Source organism: Lampetra fluviatilis, unplaced genomic scaffold (assembly GCF_964198595.1).
Source record: "Lampetra fluviatilis unplaced genomic scaffold, kcLamFluv1.1 SCAFFOLD_920, whole genome shotgun sequence".
Lineage (NCBI taxonomy): Eukaryota > Metazoa > Chordata > Hyperoartia > Petromyzontiformes > Petromyzontidae > Lampetra > Lampetra fluviatilis.
In genome coordinates, this window is record NW_027620692.1 from 15,026 (window position 1) to 32,251 (window position 17,226).

Genomic DNA, 17,226 nt, shown 5'->3' on the forward strand with positions numbered 1-17,226 from the left:
TGAGCTGGTGAGTGAGCTGGTGAGTGAGCTGGTGAGCGATGTGGTGAGCGAGCTGGTGAGTGAGCTGGTGAGTGAGCTAGCGTACGTGTGTTGTCCAGGTTCCGCCCCATGAACAAGATGGGTGACAAGGTGTTCATGAACGGGCAGACGGCAAATCTCCAGGCGGTGATCAAGGCGGCCTGCACCATCACACGCATCCTGTCGCTCACCGCTAGCAAGCCACACCTCACCGCCACGCTCACCGGCGAAGAGGTGAGTGGGTGGGTGAGTGGGTGAGTGGGTGACTGAGTGAGTGAGTGGGTGAGTGGGTGGGTGAGTGGGTGGGTGAGTGAGTGGGTGATGGGCGTGCACCATCACACGCATCCTGTCGCTCACCGCTAGCAAGCCACACCTCACCGCCACGCTCACCGGCGAAGAGGTGAGTGGGTGAGTGAGTGGGTGAGTGGGTGACTGAGTGAGTGAGTGGGTGAGTGGGTGGGTGAGTGGGTGGGTGAGCGAGTGGGTAAGGGGCGTGCACCATCACACGCATCCTGTCGCTCACCGCTAGCAAGCCACACCTCACCGCCACGCTCACCACCACGCTCACCGGCGATGAGGTGAGTGGGTGGGTGAGTGAGTGAGTGAGTGGGTGGGTGAGTGGGTGGTTGGGTGAGTGGGTGGGTGGGTGGGTGAGTGGGTGGGTGGGTGGGTGGGTGGGTGAGTGGGTGGGTGGGTGAGTTGGTGGGTGGGTGGGTGAGTGAGTGAGTGGGTGGGTGGGTGAGTGAGTGGGTGGGTGGGTGGGTGAGTGGGTGGTTGGGTGAGTGGGTGGGTGGGTGAGTGAGTGGGTGGGTGGGTGAGTGGGTGGGTGAGTGGGTGGGTGGGTGGGTGGGTGGGTGAGTGAGCGAGTGACTGAGTGAGTGGGCGAGTGAGTGGGTGAGTGAGTGGGTGGGTGAGTGAGTGAGTGAGTGGGTGGGTGAGCGAGCGAGTGACTGAGCGAGCGAGTGACTGAGCGAGTGACTGAGCGAGCGAGTGACTGAGCGAGTGACTGAGCGAGCGAGTGACTGAGCGAGCGAGTGACTGAGCGAGCGAGTGAGCGAGCGAGTGACTGAGTGAGCGAGTGAGCGAGCGAGTGACTGAGCGAGTGAGTGACTGAGTGAGTGAGCGAGTGGCTGAGTGGCTGAGTGAGTGACTGAGTGACTGACTGAGTGACTGACTGAGTGACTGACTGAGTGACTAACTGAGTGACTGCCTACAGCGCTCCATCCCAGTCGTTGTTGACTCTGCTGGCGACGACGACGACGATGGGGCTGATCGAGTGAGCGAGTGACTGAGCGAGCGAGCGAGTGACTGACTGAGTGAGCGAGTGACTGACTGACTGAGTGACTGACTGAGTGACTGACTGAGTGACTGACTGCCTGCCTGCCTACAGCGCTCCATCCCAGCTGTTGTTGACGCTGCTGACGACGACGACGATGGGGCTGATCGAGTGAGCGAGTGACTGAGCGAGCGAGCGAGTGACTGACTGAGCGAGCGAGTGACTGACTGACTGAGTGACTGACTGAGTGACTGACTGAGTGACTGACTGAGTGACTGCCTACAGCGCTCCATCCCAGCCGTTGTTGACGCTGCTGACGACGACGACGATGGGGCTGATCGAGTGAGCGAGCGAGTGACTGAGTGAGTGACTGACTGACTGAGTGACTGACTGAGTGACTGACTGAGTGACTGACTGCCTGCCTGCCTACAGCGCTCCATCCCAGCTGTTGTTGATGCTGCTGACGACGACGACGATGGGGCTGATCGAGCGTTCCTGGCCGCCATTCCCGGCCCGGACCTGGCCTCCAAGCTGCACTCGGCCTGGGGACGACTCCAGCTGCTGGTCAACGTGTCGTTCGACAGCGAGCTGGACCGCACGCTCACAGACAAGCACCCTGGCGTCAAACAGGTGGACAATCGCTCGCTCGCTCGCTCAGTCGCTCAGTCAGTCGCTCAGTCACTCGCTCGCTCACTCGCTCAGTCACTCGCTCGCTCAGTCAGTCGCTCAGTCACTCGCTCGCTCACTCGCTCAGTCACTCGCTCACTCACTCAGTCAGTCAGTCACTCGCTCGCTCACTCACTCAGTCGCTCACTCAGTCGCTCGCTCACTCAGTCAGTCACTCGCTCGCTCGCTCGCTCGCTCAGTCACGAACTCGCTCACTCACTCAGTCACTCGCTCAGTCACTCACTCAGCCTGGGGGCGACTCCAGCTACTGGTCAACGTGTCGTTCGACAGCGAGCTGGACCGCACGCTCACAGACAAGCACCCTGGGGTCAAGCAGGTGGACAATCGCTCGCTCAGTCGCTCGCTCGCTCGCTCAGTCGCTCGCTCAGTCGCTCGCTCAGTCGCTCAGTCAGTCGCTCAGTCGCTCACTCACTCACTCGCTCGCTCGCTCGCTCATTCACTAACTCAGTCACTCACTCACTCACTCAGTCACTCACTCAGTCACTCACTCGCTCAGTCACTCACTCAGCCTGGGGGCGACTCCAGCTGCTGGTCAACGTGTCGTTCGACAGCGAGCTGGGCCGCACGCTCACAGACAAGCACCCTGGCGTCAAACAGGTGGACAATCACTCGCTCGCTCAGTCAGTCAGTCGCTCACTCGCTCGCTCACTCAGTCAGTCACTCGTTCAGTTACTCAGTCAGTCACTCGCTCAGTCAGTTACTCAGTCAGTCACTCACTCAGTCACTCGCTCAGTCACTCGCTCGCTCAGTCACTCAGTCACTCACTCAGTCACTCAGTCACTCACTCAGTCACTCACTCACTCACTCAGTCACTCACTCACTCAGTCACTCACTCAGTCACTCACTCACTCACTCAGTCACTCGGTCACTCACTCAGTCACTCACTCAGTCACTCACTCACTCAGTCACTCAGTCAGTCAGTCACTCAGTCAGTCAGTCACTCAGTCAGTCACTCGCTCACTCACTCACTCACTCACCCTCTCCCCGTGTCTCACCGTGTCTCTCTCTCTCACCGTGTCTCTCTCCCCGTGTCTCTCTCCCCGTGTCTCTCACCCCGTGTCTCTCTCACCGTGTCTCAATCAACGTGTCTCTCTCCCCGTGTCTCTCTCCCTCTCACCCCGTGTCTCTCTCTCTCCCCGTGTCTCTCTCCCCGTGTCTCTCTCCCCGTGTCTCTCTCACCGTGTCTCTCTCTCTCCCCGTATCTCTCTCACCGTGTCTCTCTCTCTCTCTCACCGTGTCTCTCTCTCTCCCCGTGTCTCTCTCACCGTGTCTCTCTCTCTCTCTCCCCGTGTCTCTCTCCCTCTCACCCCGTGTCTCTCTCTCTCCCCGTGTCTCTCTCCCCGTGTCTCTCTCCCCGTGTCTCTCTCACCGTGTCTCTCTCTCTCCCTGTATCTCTCTCACCGTGTCTCTCTCCCCGTGTCTCTCTCTCTCTCACCGTGTCTCTCTCTCTCCCCGTGTCTCTCTCCCCGTGTCTCTCTCACCGTGTCTCTCTCTCTCCCCGTATCTCTCTCACCGTGTCTCTCTCCCCGTGTCTCTCTCTCTCTCACCGTGTCTCTCTCTCTCACCGTGTCTCTCTCACCGTGTCTCTCTCCCCGTGTCTCTCTCACCGTGTCTCTCTCTCTCTCTCCCCGTGTCTCTCTCTCTCTCTCACCGTGTCTTTCTCTCTCACCGTGTCTCTCTCTCACCGTGTCTCTCTCCCCGTGTCTCTCTCTCACCGTGTCTCACCGTGTCTCTCTCACCGTGTCTCTCTCTCTCTCTCCCCGTGTCTCTCTCTCTCTCTCACCGTGTCTTTCTCTCTCACCGTGTCTCTCTCTCACCGTGTCTCTCTCACCGTGTCTCTCTCTCTCTCTCCCCGTGTCTCTCTCTCACCGTGTCTCACCGTGTCTCACCGTGTCTCTCTCTCCTTGTCTCAGCTTCTGGAGAAGAAGGAGGGCTTGTTCAGGAAGCACATGATGGGCAAGCGTGTCTCTCTCTCTCACCGTGTCTCTCTCTCACCGTGTCTCTCTCACCGTGTCTCTCTCTCTCACTGTGTCTCTCTCTCTCACCGTGTCTCTCTCCCCGTGTCTCTCTCTCTCCCCGTGTCTCTCTCCCCGTGTCTCTCTCCCCGTGTCTCTCTCCCCGTGTCTCTCTCACCGTGTCTCTCTCTCTCCCCGTGTCTCTCTCTCTCTCACCGTGTCTCTCTCTCTCCCCGTGTCTCTCTCCCCGTGTCTCTCTCACCGTGTCTCTCTCTCTCCCCGTATCTCTCTCACCGTGTCTCTCTCCCCGTGTCTCTCTCTCTCTCTCCCCGTGTCTCTCTCTCTCTCTCACCGTGTCTTTCTCTCTCACCGTGTCTCTCTCTCACCGTGTCTCTCTCACCGTGTCTCTCTCTCTCTCTCCCCGTGTCTCTCTCTCACCGTGTCTCACCGTGTCTCTCTCACCGTGTCTCTCTCTCCTTGTCTCAGCTTCTGGAGAAGAAGGAGGGCTTGTTCAGGAAGCACATGATGGGCAAGCGTGTCTCTCTCTCTCACCGTGTCTCTCTCTCACCGTGTCTCTCTCACCGTGTCTCTCTCTCTCACTGTGTCTCTCTCTCTCACCGTGTCTCTCTCCCCGTGTCTCTCTCTCTCCCCGTGTCTCTCTCCCCGTGTCTCTCTCCCCGTGTCTCTCTCCCCGTGTCTCTCTCACCGTGTCTCTCTCTCTCCCCGTGTCTCTCTCTCCCCGTGTCTCTCTCTCCGTGTCTCTCTCTCCGTGTCTCTCTCCCCGTGTCTCTCTCTCTCCCCGTGTCTCTCTCCCCGTGTCTCTCTCCCCGTGTCTCTCTCACCGTGTCTCTCTCTCTCCCCGTGTCTCTCTCTCTCCGTGTCTCTCTCCCCGTGTCTCTCTTCCCGTGTCTCTCTCCCCGTGTCTCTGTGTCTCAGCTTCTGGAGAAGAAGGAGGGCTTGTTCAGGAAGCACATGATGGGCAAGCGTGTCTCTCTCTCTCACCGTGTCTCTCTCCCCGTGTCTCTCTCTCTCACTGTGTCTCTCTCTCCCCGTGTCTCTCTCTCCGTGTCTCTCTCTCTCCGTGTCTCTCTCACCGTGTCTCTCTCTCACCGTGTCTCTCTCACCGTGTCTCTCTCACCGTGTCTCTCTCACCGTGTCTCTTTCTCACCGTGTCTCTCTCACCGTGTCTCTCTCACCGTGTCTCTCACCGTGTCTCTCTCTCCGTGTCTCTCTCCCCGTGTCTCTCTCTCTCACTGTGTCTCTCTCTCCCCGTGTCTCTCTCCCCGTGTCTCTCTCTCCGTGTCTCTCTCCCCGTGTCTCTCTCCCCGTGTCTCTCACCGTCTCTCTCTCACCGTGTCTCTCTCCCCGTGTCTCTCTCTCTCACTGTGTCTCTCTCCCCGTGTCTCTCTCCCCGTGTCTCTCTCTCCGTGTCTCTCTCCCCGTGTCTCTCTCACCGTGTCTCTCTCCCCGTGTCTCTCTCACCGTGTCTCTCTCACCATGTCTCTCTCCCCGTGTCTCTCTCCCCGTGTCTCTCTCTCCGTGTCTCTCTCCCCGTGTCTCTCTCACCGTGTCTCTCACCGTCTCTCTCTCACCGTGTCTCTCTCTCCCCGTGTCTCTCTCACCGTGTCTCTCTCTCTCACCGTGTCTCTCTCTCTCACCGTGTCTCTCTCTCACCGTGTCTCTCTCTCTCACTGTGTCTCTCTCTCCCCGTGTCTCTCTCCCCGTGTCTCTCTCTCTCACTGTGTCTCTCTCTCCCCGTGTCTCTCTCACCGTGTCTCTCTCTTTCACCGTGTCTCTCTCTCACCGTGTCTCTCTCACCGTGTCTCTCTCACCGTCTCTCTCTCTCACCGTGTCTCTCTCTCACCGTGTCTCTCTCTCACCGTGTCTCTCTCACCGTGTCTCTCTCTTTCACCGTGTCTCTCTCTCACCGTGTCTCTCTCACCGTGTCTCTCTCTCTCACCGTGTCTCTCTCTCTCACCGTGTCTCTCTCCCCGTGTCTCTCTCTCTCCCCGTGTCTCTCTCCCCGTGTCTCTCTCCCCGTGTCTCTCTCCCCGTGTCTCTCTCACCGTGTCTCTCTCTCTCCCCGTGTCTCTCTCTCCCCGTGTCTCTCTCTCCGTGTCTCTCTCTCCGTGTCTCTCTCCCCGTGTCTCTCTCTCTCCCCGTGTCTCTCTCCCCGTGTCTCTCTCCCCGTGTCTCTCTCACCGTGTCTCTCTCTCTCCCCGTGTCTCTCTCTCCCCGTGTCTCTCTCCCCGTGTCTCTCACCCCGTGTCTCTCTCCCCGTGTCTCTCTCACCGTCTCTCTCTCACCGTGTCTCTCTCTCTCCCCGTGTCTCTCTCTCCCCGTGTCTCTCTCCCCGTGTCTCTCACCCCGTGTCTCTCTCCCCGTGTCTCTCTCACCGTCTCTCTCTCACCGTGTCTCTCTCTCTCCCCGTGTCTCTCCCCGTGTCTCTCTCCCCGTGTCTCTGTGTCTCAGCTTCTGGAGAAGAAGGAGGGCTTGTTCAGGAAGCACATGATGGGCAAGCGTGTCTCTCTCTCTCACCGTGTCTCTCTCTCACCGTGTCTCTCTCACCGTGTCTCTCTCACCGTGTCTCTCTCACCGTGTCTCTCTCCCCGTGTCTCGCTCCCCGTGTCTCTGTGTCTCAGCTTCTGGAGAAGAAGGAGGGCTTGTTCAGGAAGCATATGATGGGCAAGCGTGTCTCTCTCTCTCACCGTGTCTCTCTCACCGTGTCTCTCTCACCGTGTCTCTCTCACCGTGTCTCTCTCCCCGTGTCTCTCTCCCCGTGTCTCTGTGTCTCAGCTTCTGGAGAAGAAGGAGGGCTTGTTCAGGAAGCACATGATGGGCAAGCGTGTCTCTCTCTCTCACCGTGTCTTTCTCCCCGTGTCTCTCTCCCCGTGTCTCTCTCACCGTGTCTCTCTCTCTCCCCGTGTGTCTCTCTCCCCGTGTCTCTCTCTCTCACTGTGTCTCTCTCTCCCCGTGTCTCTCTCTCCTTGTCTCAGCTTCTGGAGAAGGAGGGCTTGTTCAGGAAGCACATGATGGGCAAGCGTGTCTCTCTCTCTCACCGTGTCTCTCACCGTGTCTCTCTCTCCCCGTGTCTCTCTCACCGTGTCTCTCTCTCTCCCCGTGTCTCTCTCTCTCCGTGTCTCTCTCCCCGTGTCTCTCTCCCCGTGTCTCTGTGTCTCAGCTTCTGGAGAAGAAGGAGGGCTTGTTCAGGAAGCACATGATGGGCAAGCGGGTCGACTTTGCGGCTCGCTCCGTCATCTGCCCGGACATGTTCATCGGCACGCACGAGATCGGAGTTCCCATGGTAACATCAGTTAGTCAGTCAGTCAGTCAGTTAGTTAGTCAGTCAGTTAGTCACTCAGTCAGTCACTCAGTCACTCACTCAGTCAGTCACTCAGCCAGTCAGGCACTCAGTCAGTCACTCAGTCAGTCACTCAGTCACTCAGTCAGTCAGTCATTCACTCAGTCAGTCAGTCACCCAGTCAGTCAGTCAGTTACTTACTCAGTCACTTAGTCAGTCAGTCACTCAGTCAGTCAGTCAGTCACTCAGTCAGTCAGCCAGTCACTCACTCAGTCACTCAGTCACTCAGTCAGTCACTCAGTCAGTCAGTCACTCAGTCAGTCAGCCAGTCACTCACTCAGTCACTCAGTCACTCAGTCAGTCAGTCACTCAGTAAGTCAGTCAGTCACTCAGTCAGTCACTCAGCCAGTTAGTCAGTCAGTCAGTCAGTCACTCACTTACTCACCTACTCACCCACTCAGTCAGTCAGTCACTCAGTCAGTCAGTCACTCAGTCAGTCAGTCACTCACTTACTCACCCACCCCCCCAGGTGTTTGCCCAGAAGCTGACGTACCCCGAGCGAGTCACCCCGTGGAATGTGGCGTCTCTCACTCACTCACCCACTCACCCACTCACTCACTCACTCACTCAGTCAGTCAGTCAGTCAGTCACTCAGTCAGTCACTCAGCCAGCTAGTCAGTCAGTCACTCACTCAGTCAGTCACTCACTTACTCACCCACCCCCCAGGTGTTTGCCCAGAAGCTGACGTACCCCGAGCGAGTCACCCCGTGGAATGTGGCGTCTCTCACTCACCCACCCACTCACTCAGTCAGTCAGTCACTCAGTCAGTCACTCAGTCAGTTAGTCACTCACTCACTCACCTACTCACCCACTCACTCACTCAGTCAGTCACTCACTCAGTCAGTCAGTCACTTAGTCAGTCAGTCAGTCACTCAGTCAGTCACTCAGCCAGTTAGTCAGTCACTCACTCACTCAGTCAGTCACTCAGTCAGTCACTCACTTACTCACCCACCCTCCCAGGTGTTTGCCCAGAAGCTGACGTACCCTGAGCGTGTCACCCCGTGGAACGTGGCGTCTCTCACTCACCCACTCACTCACTCAGTCAGTCACTCACTCAGTCAGTCAGTCACTCAGTCAGTTAGTCACTCACTCACTTACTCACCTACTCACCCACTCACTCACTCAGTCAGTCACTCACTCAGTCAGTCAGTCACTCAGTCAGTCACTCAGTCAGTCACTCAGCCAGTCAGTCACTCACTTACTCACCCACCCCCCCAGGTGTTTGCCCAGAAGCTGACGTACCCCGAGCGTGTCACCCCGTGGAACGTGGCGTCTCTCCGTCGCTGCGTCCTCAACGGGCCGGCGCTCCACCCCGGGGCGGTGGCCGTCGTTTCGGAGGACGGGGCTCGCACAGAGCTCAGCGCCAGCGACGCGACTCAGCGGCGAGCGGTGGCGCAGAGGTTGCTCACGCCGGTGGGCGGCGGTGGTGGTGGTGGTGGTGGTGGTGGCGGTGGCGGTGGTGGTGGTGGTGCCAACAGTGCCATGATGAATAATTCAAGTAAAATTGTGAGTTGGTTGGTGGGTGGGTGAGTGGGTGGGTGGGTGGGTGAGTGGGTGGGTGGGTGGGTGGGTGAGTGAGTGGGTGGGTGGGTGGGTGGGTGGGTGAGTGGGTGGGTGGGTGGGTGAGTGAGTGGGTGGGTGGGTGGGTGAGTGAGTGGGTGGGTGGGTGGGTGGGTGGGTGGCGCAGAGGTTGCTCACGCCGGTGGGCGGCGGTGGCGGCGGTGGTGGCGGTGGTGGTGGTGGTGCCAACAGTGCCATGATGAATAATTCAAGTAAAATTGTGAGTTGGTTGGTGGGTGGGTGAGTGGGTGGGTGGGTGGGTGAGTGAGTGGGTGGGTGGGTGGGTGGGTGGCGCAGAGGTTGCTCACGCCGGTGGGGGGCGGTGGTGGCGGTGGTGGTGGTGGTGGTGGTGGTGGTGGTGGTGGTGCCAACAGTGCCATGATGAATAATTCAAGTAAAATTGTGAGTTGGTTGGTGGGTGGGTGAGTGGGTGGGTGGGTGGGTGGGTGAGTGAGTGGGTGGGTGGGTGGGTGAGTGAGTGGGTGGGTGGGTGGGTGAGTGAGTGGGTGAGTGGGTGGGTGGGTGAGTGAGTGAGTGGGTGGGTGAGTGGGTGGGTGGGTGGGTGAGTGAGTGGGTGGGTGTGTGGGTGAGTGGGTGGGTGTGTGGGTGGGTGGGTGGGTGTGTGGGTGGGTGGGTGGGTGGGTGAGTGAGTGGGTGGGTGGGTGGGTGGCGCAGAGGTTGCTCACGCCGGTGGGCGGCGGTGGCGGCGGCGGCGGTGGTGGTGGTGGTGGTGCCAACAGTGCCATGATGAATAATTCAAGTAAAATTGTGAGTTGGTTGGTGGGTGGGTGAGTGGGTGGGTGGGTGGGTGAGTGAGTGGGTGGGTGGGTGGGTGGGTGGGTGAGTGGGTGGGTGGGTGGGTGGCGCAGAGGTTGCTCACGCCGGTGGGGGGCGGTGGTGGCGGTGGTGGTGGTGGTGGTGGTGGTGCCAACAGTGCCATGATGAATAATTCAAGTAAAATTGTGAGTTGGTTGGTGGGTGGGTGGGTCAGTGGGTGGGTGGGTGGCTGAGTGGATGACTGGATGGGTGAGTGAGTGAGTGAGTGGGTGGGTTGGTGGGTGGGTGGACGAGTGGGTGGGTGAGTGGGTGGGTGGGTGGGTGGGTGGCTGAGTGAGTGAGAGAGTAGCTGAGTTAGTCAGTGGCTGAGTGAGTGAGTGGCTGAGTGTGTGAGTGTCTGAGTGAGTGACTGAGTGTGTGAGTGTCTGAGTGAGTGGCTGAGTGTGTGAGTGTCTGAGTGAGTGGCTGAGTGTGTGAGTGTCTGAGTGAGTGGCTGAGTGAGTGTGTGAGTGTCTGAGTGAGTAGCTGAGCGACTGAGTGGCTGAGTAAGTCAGTAGCTGAGTGAATCTGCCCTCTCTCCCTCTCCTATCCCACCCTCACCACCCATCAGGTGCTGCGTCACCTTCGTAACGGAGACGTTCTTCTCCTGAACCGCCAGCCCACGCTGCACCGGCCTTCCATGCAGGCTCACGTAGCCCGGGTGTTGCCTGGCGAACGTGTCCTGCGTCTCCACTACGCGTCGTGCAAGGCCTACAACGCCGACTTTGACGGGGACGAGATGAACGCACACTTCCCACAGGGAGAAGTGGCACGGGCCGAAGCGATGGGGCTCGCCGCGACTCACACACAGTACCTGGTGCCCAAGGTGGGTGGGTGGGTGAGTGGGTGGGTGGGTGAGTGGGTGGGTGGGTGGGTGAGTGGGTGGGTGGGTGAGTGGGTGAGTGGGTGGGTGGGTGAGTGGGTGGGTGGGTGAGTGGGTGAGTGGGTGGGTGGGGGAGTGGGTGGGTGAGTGGGTGGGTGAGTGGGTGAGTGGGTGGGTGGGTGGGTGGGTGGGTGAGTGGGTGAGTGGGTGGGTGGGTGAGTGGGTGGGTGGGTGAGTGGGTGGGTGGGTGAGTGGGTGGGTGGGTGCGTGGGTGAGTGGGTGAGTGGGTGAGTGGGTGGGTGGGGGAGTGGGTGGGTGAGTGGGTGGGTGAGTGAGTGAGTGGGTGAGTGGGTGGGTGGGTGGGTGGGTGGGTGAGTGGGTGGGTGGGTGGGTGGGTGGGTGAGTGGGTGGGTGGGTGGGTGAGTGGGTGGGTGGGTGGGTGAGTGGGTGGGTGGGTGTGTGGGTGGGTGAGGAGTGGGTGGGTGGGTGAGTGGGTGGGTGAGTGGGTGGGTGGGTGAGTGGGTGGGTGAGTGGGTGGGTGGGTGTGTGAGCGGGTGGGTGGGTGGGTGAGTGAGCGGGTGGGTGGGTGGGTGAGTGAGTGGGTGGGTGGGTGAGTGGGTGGGTGAGTGGGTGAGTGAGTGAGTGAGTGGGTGGGTGGGTGAGTGGGTGGGTGGGTGGGTGGGTGAGTGAGTGGGTGGGTGGGTGGATGGGTGGGTGGGTGGGTGGGTGGGTGGGTGGATGGGTGGGTGGGTGGGTGAGTGAGTGAGTGAGTGAGTGGGTGGGTGGGTGAGTGGGTGAGTGAGTGGGTGGGTGGGTGGGTGGGTGGGTGTGTGAGCGGGTGGGTGGGTGGGCGGGTGGGTGGGCGGGTGAGTGAGTGAGTGGGTGGGTGAGTGGGTGAGTGAGTGGGTGGGTGAGTGGGTGAGTGAGTGGGTGGGTGGGTGGGTGAGTGGGTGGGTGAGGGGGGTGGTGAGGGTTGTGGGTGGTGAGGGGGATGGGTGGTGAGGGGGGTGGGTGGTGAGGGTTGTTGTGGGTGGATGAGGGGGGGTGGGTGAGTGGGTGGTGAGGGTGGGGTGGGTGGTGAGGGGGTGGGTCGGTGGCGAGGGTTGGGTGGGTTCTGCCTGGGGGACCTTTGTCTGTGTCTCAGCACTTGCCCTGCACTCCTGCCAGAGGCTACCTGGGGCACCTTTGCCTGTGTCTCAACACTTGCCCCTACAGCCTTGCTAGAGGCTACCTGGGGGATCTTTGTCTGTGTCTCCTGGCTACTACTAACAACCCTTGCCCCTACAGCCCTGCTAGAGGCTACCTGGGGGATCTTTGTCTGTGTCTACTCGCTACAAACTAACAACACTTGCCCCTACAGCCCTGCCAGAGGCTACCTGGGCCACCTTTACCTGTGTCTCAGCACTTGCCCCTACACTCCTGCCAGAGGCTACCTGGGCCACCTTTGCCTGTGTCTCAGCACTTGCCCCTACAGCCCTGCCAGAGGCTACCTGGCCCACCTTTGCCTGTGTCTCAGCACTTGCCCCTACACTCCTGCCAGAGGCTACCTGGCCCACCTTTGCCTGTGTCTCAGCACTTGCCCCTACAGCCCTGCCAGAGGCTACCTGGCCCACCTTTGCCTGTGTCTCAGCACTTGCCCCTACAGCCCTGCCAGAGGCTACCTGGGCCACCTTTGCCTGTGTCTCAGCACTTGCCCCTACAGCCCTGCCAGAGGCTACCTGGGCCACCTTTGCCTGTGTCTCTACAGGACGGAAATCCTGCTAGAGGCTACCTGGGGCACCCTTGCCCTACAGCCCTGCTAGAGGCTACCTGGGCCACCTTTGCCTGTGTCTCAACCCTTGCCCCTACAGCCCTGCTCGAGGCTACTTTGCCTGTGTCTCAGCACTTGCCCCTACAGCCCTGCCAGAGGCTACCTGGGCTACCTTTGCCTGTGTCTCCTGAATACTACTAACAACCCTTGCCCCTACAGCCCTGCCAGAGGCTACTTTGCCTGTGTCTCAGCACTTGCCCCTACAGCCCTGCCAGAGGCTACCTGGGCCACCTTTGCCTGTGTCTCAGCACTTGGCCCTACAGCCCTGCCAGAGGCTACCTGGGCCACCTTTGCCTTTGTCTCCTGAATACTACTAACAACCCTTGCCCCTACAGCCCTGCCAGAGGCTACTTTGCCTGTGTCTCAACACTTGCCCCTACAGCCCTGCCAGAGGCTACCTGGGCCACCTTTGCCTGTGTCTCAGCACTTGCCCCTACAGCCCTGCCAGAGGCTACTTTGCCTGTGTCTCAGCACTTGCCCCTACAGCCCTGCCAGAGGCTACCTGGGCCACCTTTGCCTGTGTCTCAGCACTTGCCCCTACAGCCCTGCCAGAGGCTACCTGGGCCACCTTTGCCTTTGTCTCCTGAATACTACTAACAACCCTTGCCCCTACAGCCCTGCCAGAGGCTACTTTGCCTGTGTCTCAGCACTTGCCCCTACAGCCCTGCCAGAGGCTACCTGGGCCCCCTTTGCCTGTGTCTCAGCACTTGCCCCTACAGCCCTGCCAGAGGCTACCTGGGCCACCTTTGCCTTTGTCTCCTGAATACTACTAACAACCCTTGCCCCTACAGCCCTGCCAGAGGCTACTTTGCCTGTGTCTCAGCACTTGCCCCTACAGCCCTGCCAGAGGCTACCTGGGCCCCCTTTGCCTGTGTCTCAGCACTTGCCCCTACAGCCCTGCTCGAGGCTACTTTGTCTGTCTCTACTCGCTACTACTAACAGCACTTGCCCTACACTCCTACCAGAGGCTACCTGGCCCACCTTTGCCTGTGTCTCAGCACTTGCCCCTACAGCCCTGCCAGAGGCTACCTGGGCCACCTTTGCCCTACAGCCCTGCTAGAGGCTACCTGGGCCCCCTTTGCCTGTGTCTCAGCACTTGCCCCTACAGCCCTGCCAGAGGCTACCTGGGCCACCTTTGCCCTACAGCCCTGCTAGAGGCTACCTGGGCCACCTTTGCCTGTGTCTCAGCACTTGCCCCTACAGCCCTGCCAGAGGCTTACCTGGGCCACCTTTGCCTGTGTCTCAGCACTTGCCCCTACAGCCCTGCCAGAGGCTACCTGGCCCACCTTTGCCTGTGTCTCAGCACTTGCCCCTACAGCCCTGCCAGAGGCTACCTGGGCCACCTTTGCCTGTGTCTCAGCACTTGCCCCTACAGCCCTGCCAGAGGCTACTTTGCCTGTGTCTCAGCACTTGCCCCTACAGCCCTGCCAGAGGCTACCTGGCCCACCTTTGCCTGTGTTTCAGCACTTGCCCCTACACTCTTGCCAGAGGCTACCTGGCCCACCTTTGCCTGTGTCTCAGCACTTGCCCCTACAGCCCTGCCAGAGGCTACCTGGCCCACCTTTGCCTGTGTCTCAGCACTTGCCCCTACAGCCCTGCCAGAGGCTACCTGGGCCACCTTTGCCTGTGTCTCAGCACTTGCCCCTACAGCCCTGCTAGAGGCTACCTGGGCCACCTTTGCCTTTGTCTCCTGAATACTACTAACAACCCTTGCCCCTACAGCCCTGCCAGAGGCTACTTTGCCTGTGTCTCAGCACTTGCCCCTACAGCCCTGCCAGAGGCTACCTGGGCCCCCTTTGCCTGTGTCTCAGCACTTGCCCCTACAGCCCTACCAGAGGCTACCTGGGCCACCTTTGCCTGTGTCTCTACAGGACGGCAATCCTGCTAGAGGCTACCGGGGGCACCCTTGCCCTACAGCCCTGCTAGAGGCTACCTGGGCCACCTTTGCCTGTGTCTCAGCACTTGCCCCTACAGCCCTGCCAGAGGCTACTTTGCCTGTGTCTCAGCACTTGCCCCTACAGCCCTGCCAGAGGCTACCTGGGCCACCTTTGCCTGTGCCTCTACAGGACGGCACCCCCCCTGGCCGGCCTCATCCAGGACCACGTGGTGGCGGCGGCGGCCATGACACTCCGCGGGGCCTACTTCACGAGGGAGCAGTACCACAGGCTGTCCTACCTGGGCCTACACGGACAGGCTCAGCGGCTGCAGCTGCTGCCCCCGGCGATACGCAAGCCACACATCCTGTGGACAGGCAAGCAGGTACCTGCTACACTACATGGTAGACTACGTGGTAGACTACGTGGTAGACTACACGGTAGACTACATGGTAGACTACGTGGTAGACTACCTTGGCCTACACGGACAGGCTCAACGGCTGCAGCTGCTGCCCCCGGCGATACGCAGACCTCACGTCCTGTGGACAGGCAAACAGGTAGGTGTGGTACATGGTAGACTACGTGGTAGACTACACGGTAGACTACATGGTAGACTACATGGTAGACTACGTGGTAGACTACGTGGTAGACTACCTTGGCCTACACAGACAGGCTCAACGGCTGCAGCTGCTGCCCCCAGCGATACGCAAGCCGCACATCCTGTGGACAGGCAAGCAGGTAGGTGTGGTACATGGTAGACTACGTGGTAGACTACATGGTAGACTACGTGGTAGACTACGTGGTAGACTACGTGGTACACTACCCTACACACTACACTACTACACTACATGCTACACTACACACTGCACTACCACCACCAACCCCACTATTAAACTCTCCCTTACCTCTCCCTCACCTCTCCCTCACCTCTCCCTCACCCTCCCTCCCTCACCTCTCCCTTACCTCTCCCTCACCTCTCCCTCACCTCTCCCTCACCTCTCCCTCACCTCTCCCTTACCTCTCCCTCACCTCTCCCTCACCTCTCCCTCACCTCTCCCTCACCTCTCCCTCACCTCTCCCTCACCTCTCCCTCACCTCTCCCTTACCTCTCCCTTACCTCTCCCTCACCTCTCCCTCACCTCTCCCTCACCTCTCCCTTATCTCTCCCTCACCTCTCCCTCACCTCTCCCTCACCTCTCCCTTACCTCTCCCTTACCTCTCCCTCACCTCTCCCTCACCTCTCCCTCACCTCTCCCTTACCTCTCCCTCACCTCTCCCTCACCTCTCCCTTATCTCTCCCTCACCTCTCCCTCACCTCTCCCTCACCTCTCCCTTATCTCTCCCTTATCTCTCCCTCACCTCTCCCTCACCTCTCCCTTACCTCTCCCTCACCTCTCCCTCACCTCTCCCTTACCTCTCCCTCACCTCTCCCTCACCTCTCCCTTACCTCTCCCTTACCTCTCCCTTATCTCTCCCTCACCTCTCCCTCACCTCTCCCTCACCTCTCCCTTACCTCTCCCTTACCTCTCCCTCACCTCTCCCTCACCTCTCCCTCACCTCTCCCTTACCTCTCCCTCACCTCTCCCTCACCTCTCCCTTATCTCTCCCTTATCTCTCCCTCACCTCTCCCTCACCTCTCCCTCACCTCTCCCTTATCTCTCCCTCACCTCTCCCTCACCTCTCCCTTACCTCTCCCTCACCTCTCCCTCACCTCTCCCTTACCTCTCCCTTACCTCTCCCTTACCTCTCCCTTACCTCTCCCTCACCTCTCCCTTACCTCTCCCTTACCTCTCCCTCACCTCTCCCTTACCTCTCCCTCACCTCTCCCTCACCTCTCCCTTACCTCTCCCTTACCTCTCCCTTACCTCTCCCTCACCTCTCCCTCACCTCTCCCTTACCTCTCCCTTACCTCTCCCTCACCTCTCCCTTACCTCTCCCTTACCTCTCCCTTACCTCTCCCTTACCTCTCCCCGACCAGCTGGTGTCCACGTTGTTGTTGAACTCGCTGCCCCGTGGATCTCTGCCGCTGAATCTGACCGGCTCCGCCAAGGTGGGAGCCAAGGCCTGGGTGCAGCTCCCAGCACGGAGCGTCGCCTCACCTGGGTTCCAGCCCTCGCTCATGTGTGAATCACAGGTAGATACACTCACCTGTACACTCACCTGTACACACACCTGTACACTCACCTGTACACACACTCACCTGTACACACACTCACCTGGGCTCCGCCAAGGTGGGAGCCAAGGCCTGGGTGCAGCTCCCAGCACGGAGCGTCGCCTCACCTGGGTTCAACCCCTCAGTCATGTGTGAATCACAGGTAAATACACTCACCTGTACACTCACCTGTACACACACTCACCTGTACACTCACCTGTACACACACTCACCTGGGCTCCGCCAAGGTGGGAGCCAAGGCCTGGGTGCAGCTCCCAGCACGGAGCGTCGCCTCACCTGGGTTCCAGCCCTCGCTCATGTGTGAATCACAGGTAGATACACTCACCTGTACACTCACCTGTACACTCACCTGTACACACACTCACCTGTACACACACTCACCTGGGCTCCGCCAAGGTGGGAGCCAAGGCCTGGGTGCAGCTCCCAGCACGGAGCGTCGCCTCACCTGGGTTCCAGCTTTCGCTCATGTGTGAATCACAGGTAGATACACTCACCTGTACACTCACCTGTACACACACTCACCTGTACACACACACTCACCTGTACACACACTCACCTGGGCTCCGCCAAGGTGGGAGCCAAGGCCTGGGTGCAGCTCCCAGCACGGAGCCTCGCCTCAACTGGGATCCAGCCCTCGCTCATGTGTGAATCACAGGTAGATTCACTCACCTGTACACTCACCTGTACACTCACCTGTACACTCACCTGTACACACACACACCTGTACACACACTCACCTGGGCTCCGCCAAGGTGGGAGCCAAGGCCTGGGTGCAGCTCCCAGCACGGAGCCTCGCCTCAACTGGGATCCAGCCCTCGCTCATGTGTGAATCACAGGTAGATACACTCACCTGTACACTCACCTGTACACACA

The 17,226-nt window shown here is 59.7% G+C and overlaps 1 protein-coding gene across 1 annotated transcript; it reads left to right on the forward strand.

Annotated features, from left to right (window-relative positions):
• Positions 1–7,120: 7,120 nt before the first annotated feature.
• LOC144954265 (DNA-directed RNA polymerase I subunit RPA1-like) lies at positions 7,121–16,310 on the forward strand. The gene is made up of 6 exons (XM_078884800.1): positions 7,121–7,240; positions 8,516–8,803; positions 9,727–9,819; positions 10,245–10,499; positions 14,373–14,565; positions 16,159–16,310. The coding sequence occupies exons 1-6, from the start codon at positions 7,154–7,156 to the stop codon at positions 16,305–16,307; spliced, it is 1,065 nt and encodes a 354-aa protein (XP_078740926.1). The 5' UTR covers positions 7,121–7,153; the 3' UTR covers positions 16,308–16,310.
• Positions 16,311–17,226: the final 916 nt, after the last annotated feature.

What these genes read in the sequence shown, in the direction of transcription:
- LOC144954265 (XM_078884800.1), top strand. Translation starts at nt 7,154, where the DNA reads ATGATGGGCAAGCGGGTCGACTTTGCGGCTCGCTCCGTCATCTGCCCG. An exon ending in TGAATAATTCAAGTAAAATT is followed by an intron (nt 9,820 to 10,244) that starts GTGAGTTGGTTG and finishes ACCACCCATCAG; the next exon opens with GTGCTGCGTCACCTTCGTAA. An exon ending in TCCTGTGGACAGGCAAGCAG is followed by an intron (nt 14,566 to 16,158) that starts GTACCTGCTACA and finishes CTCCCCGACCAG; the next exon opens with CTGGTGTCCACGTTGTTGTT.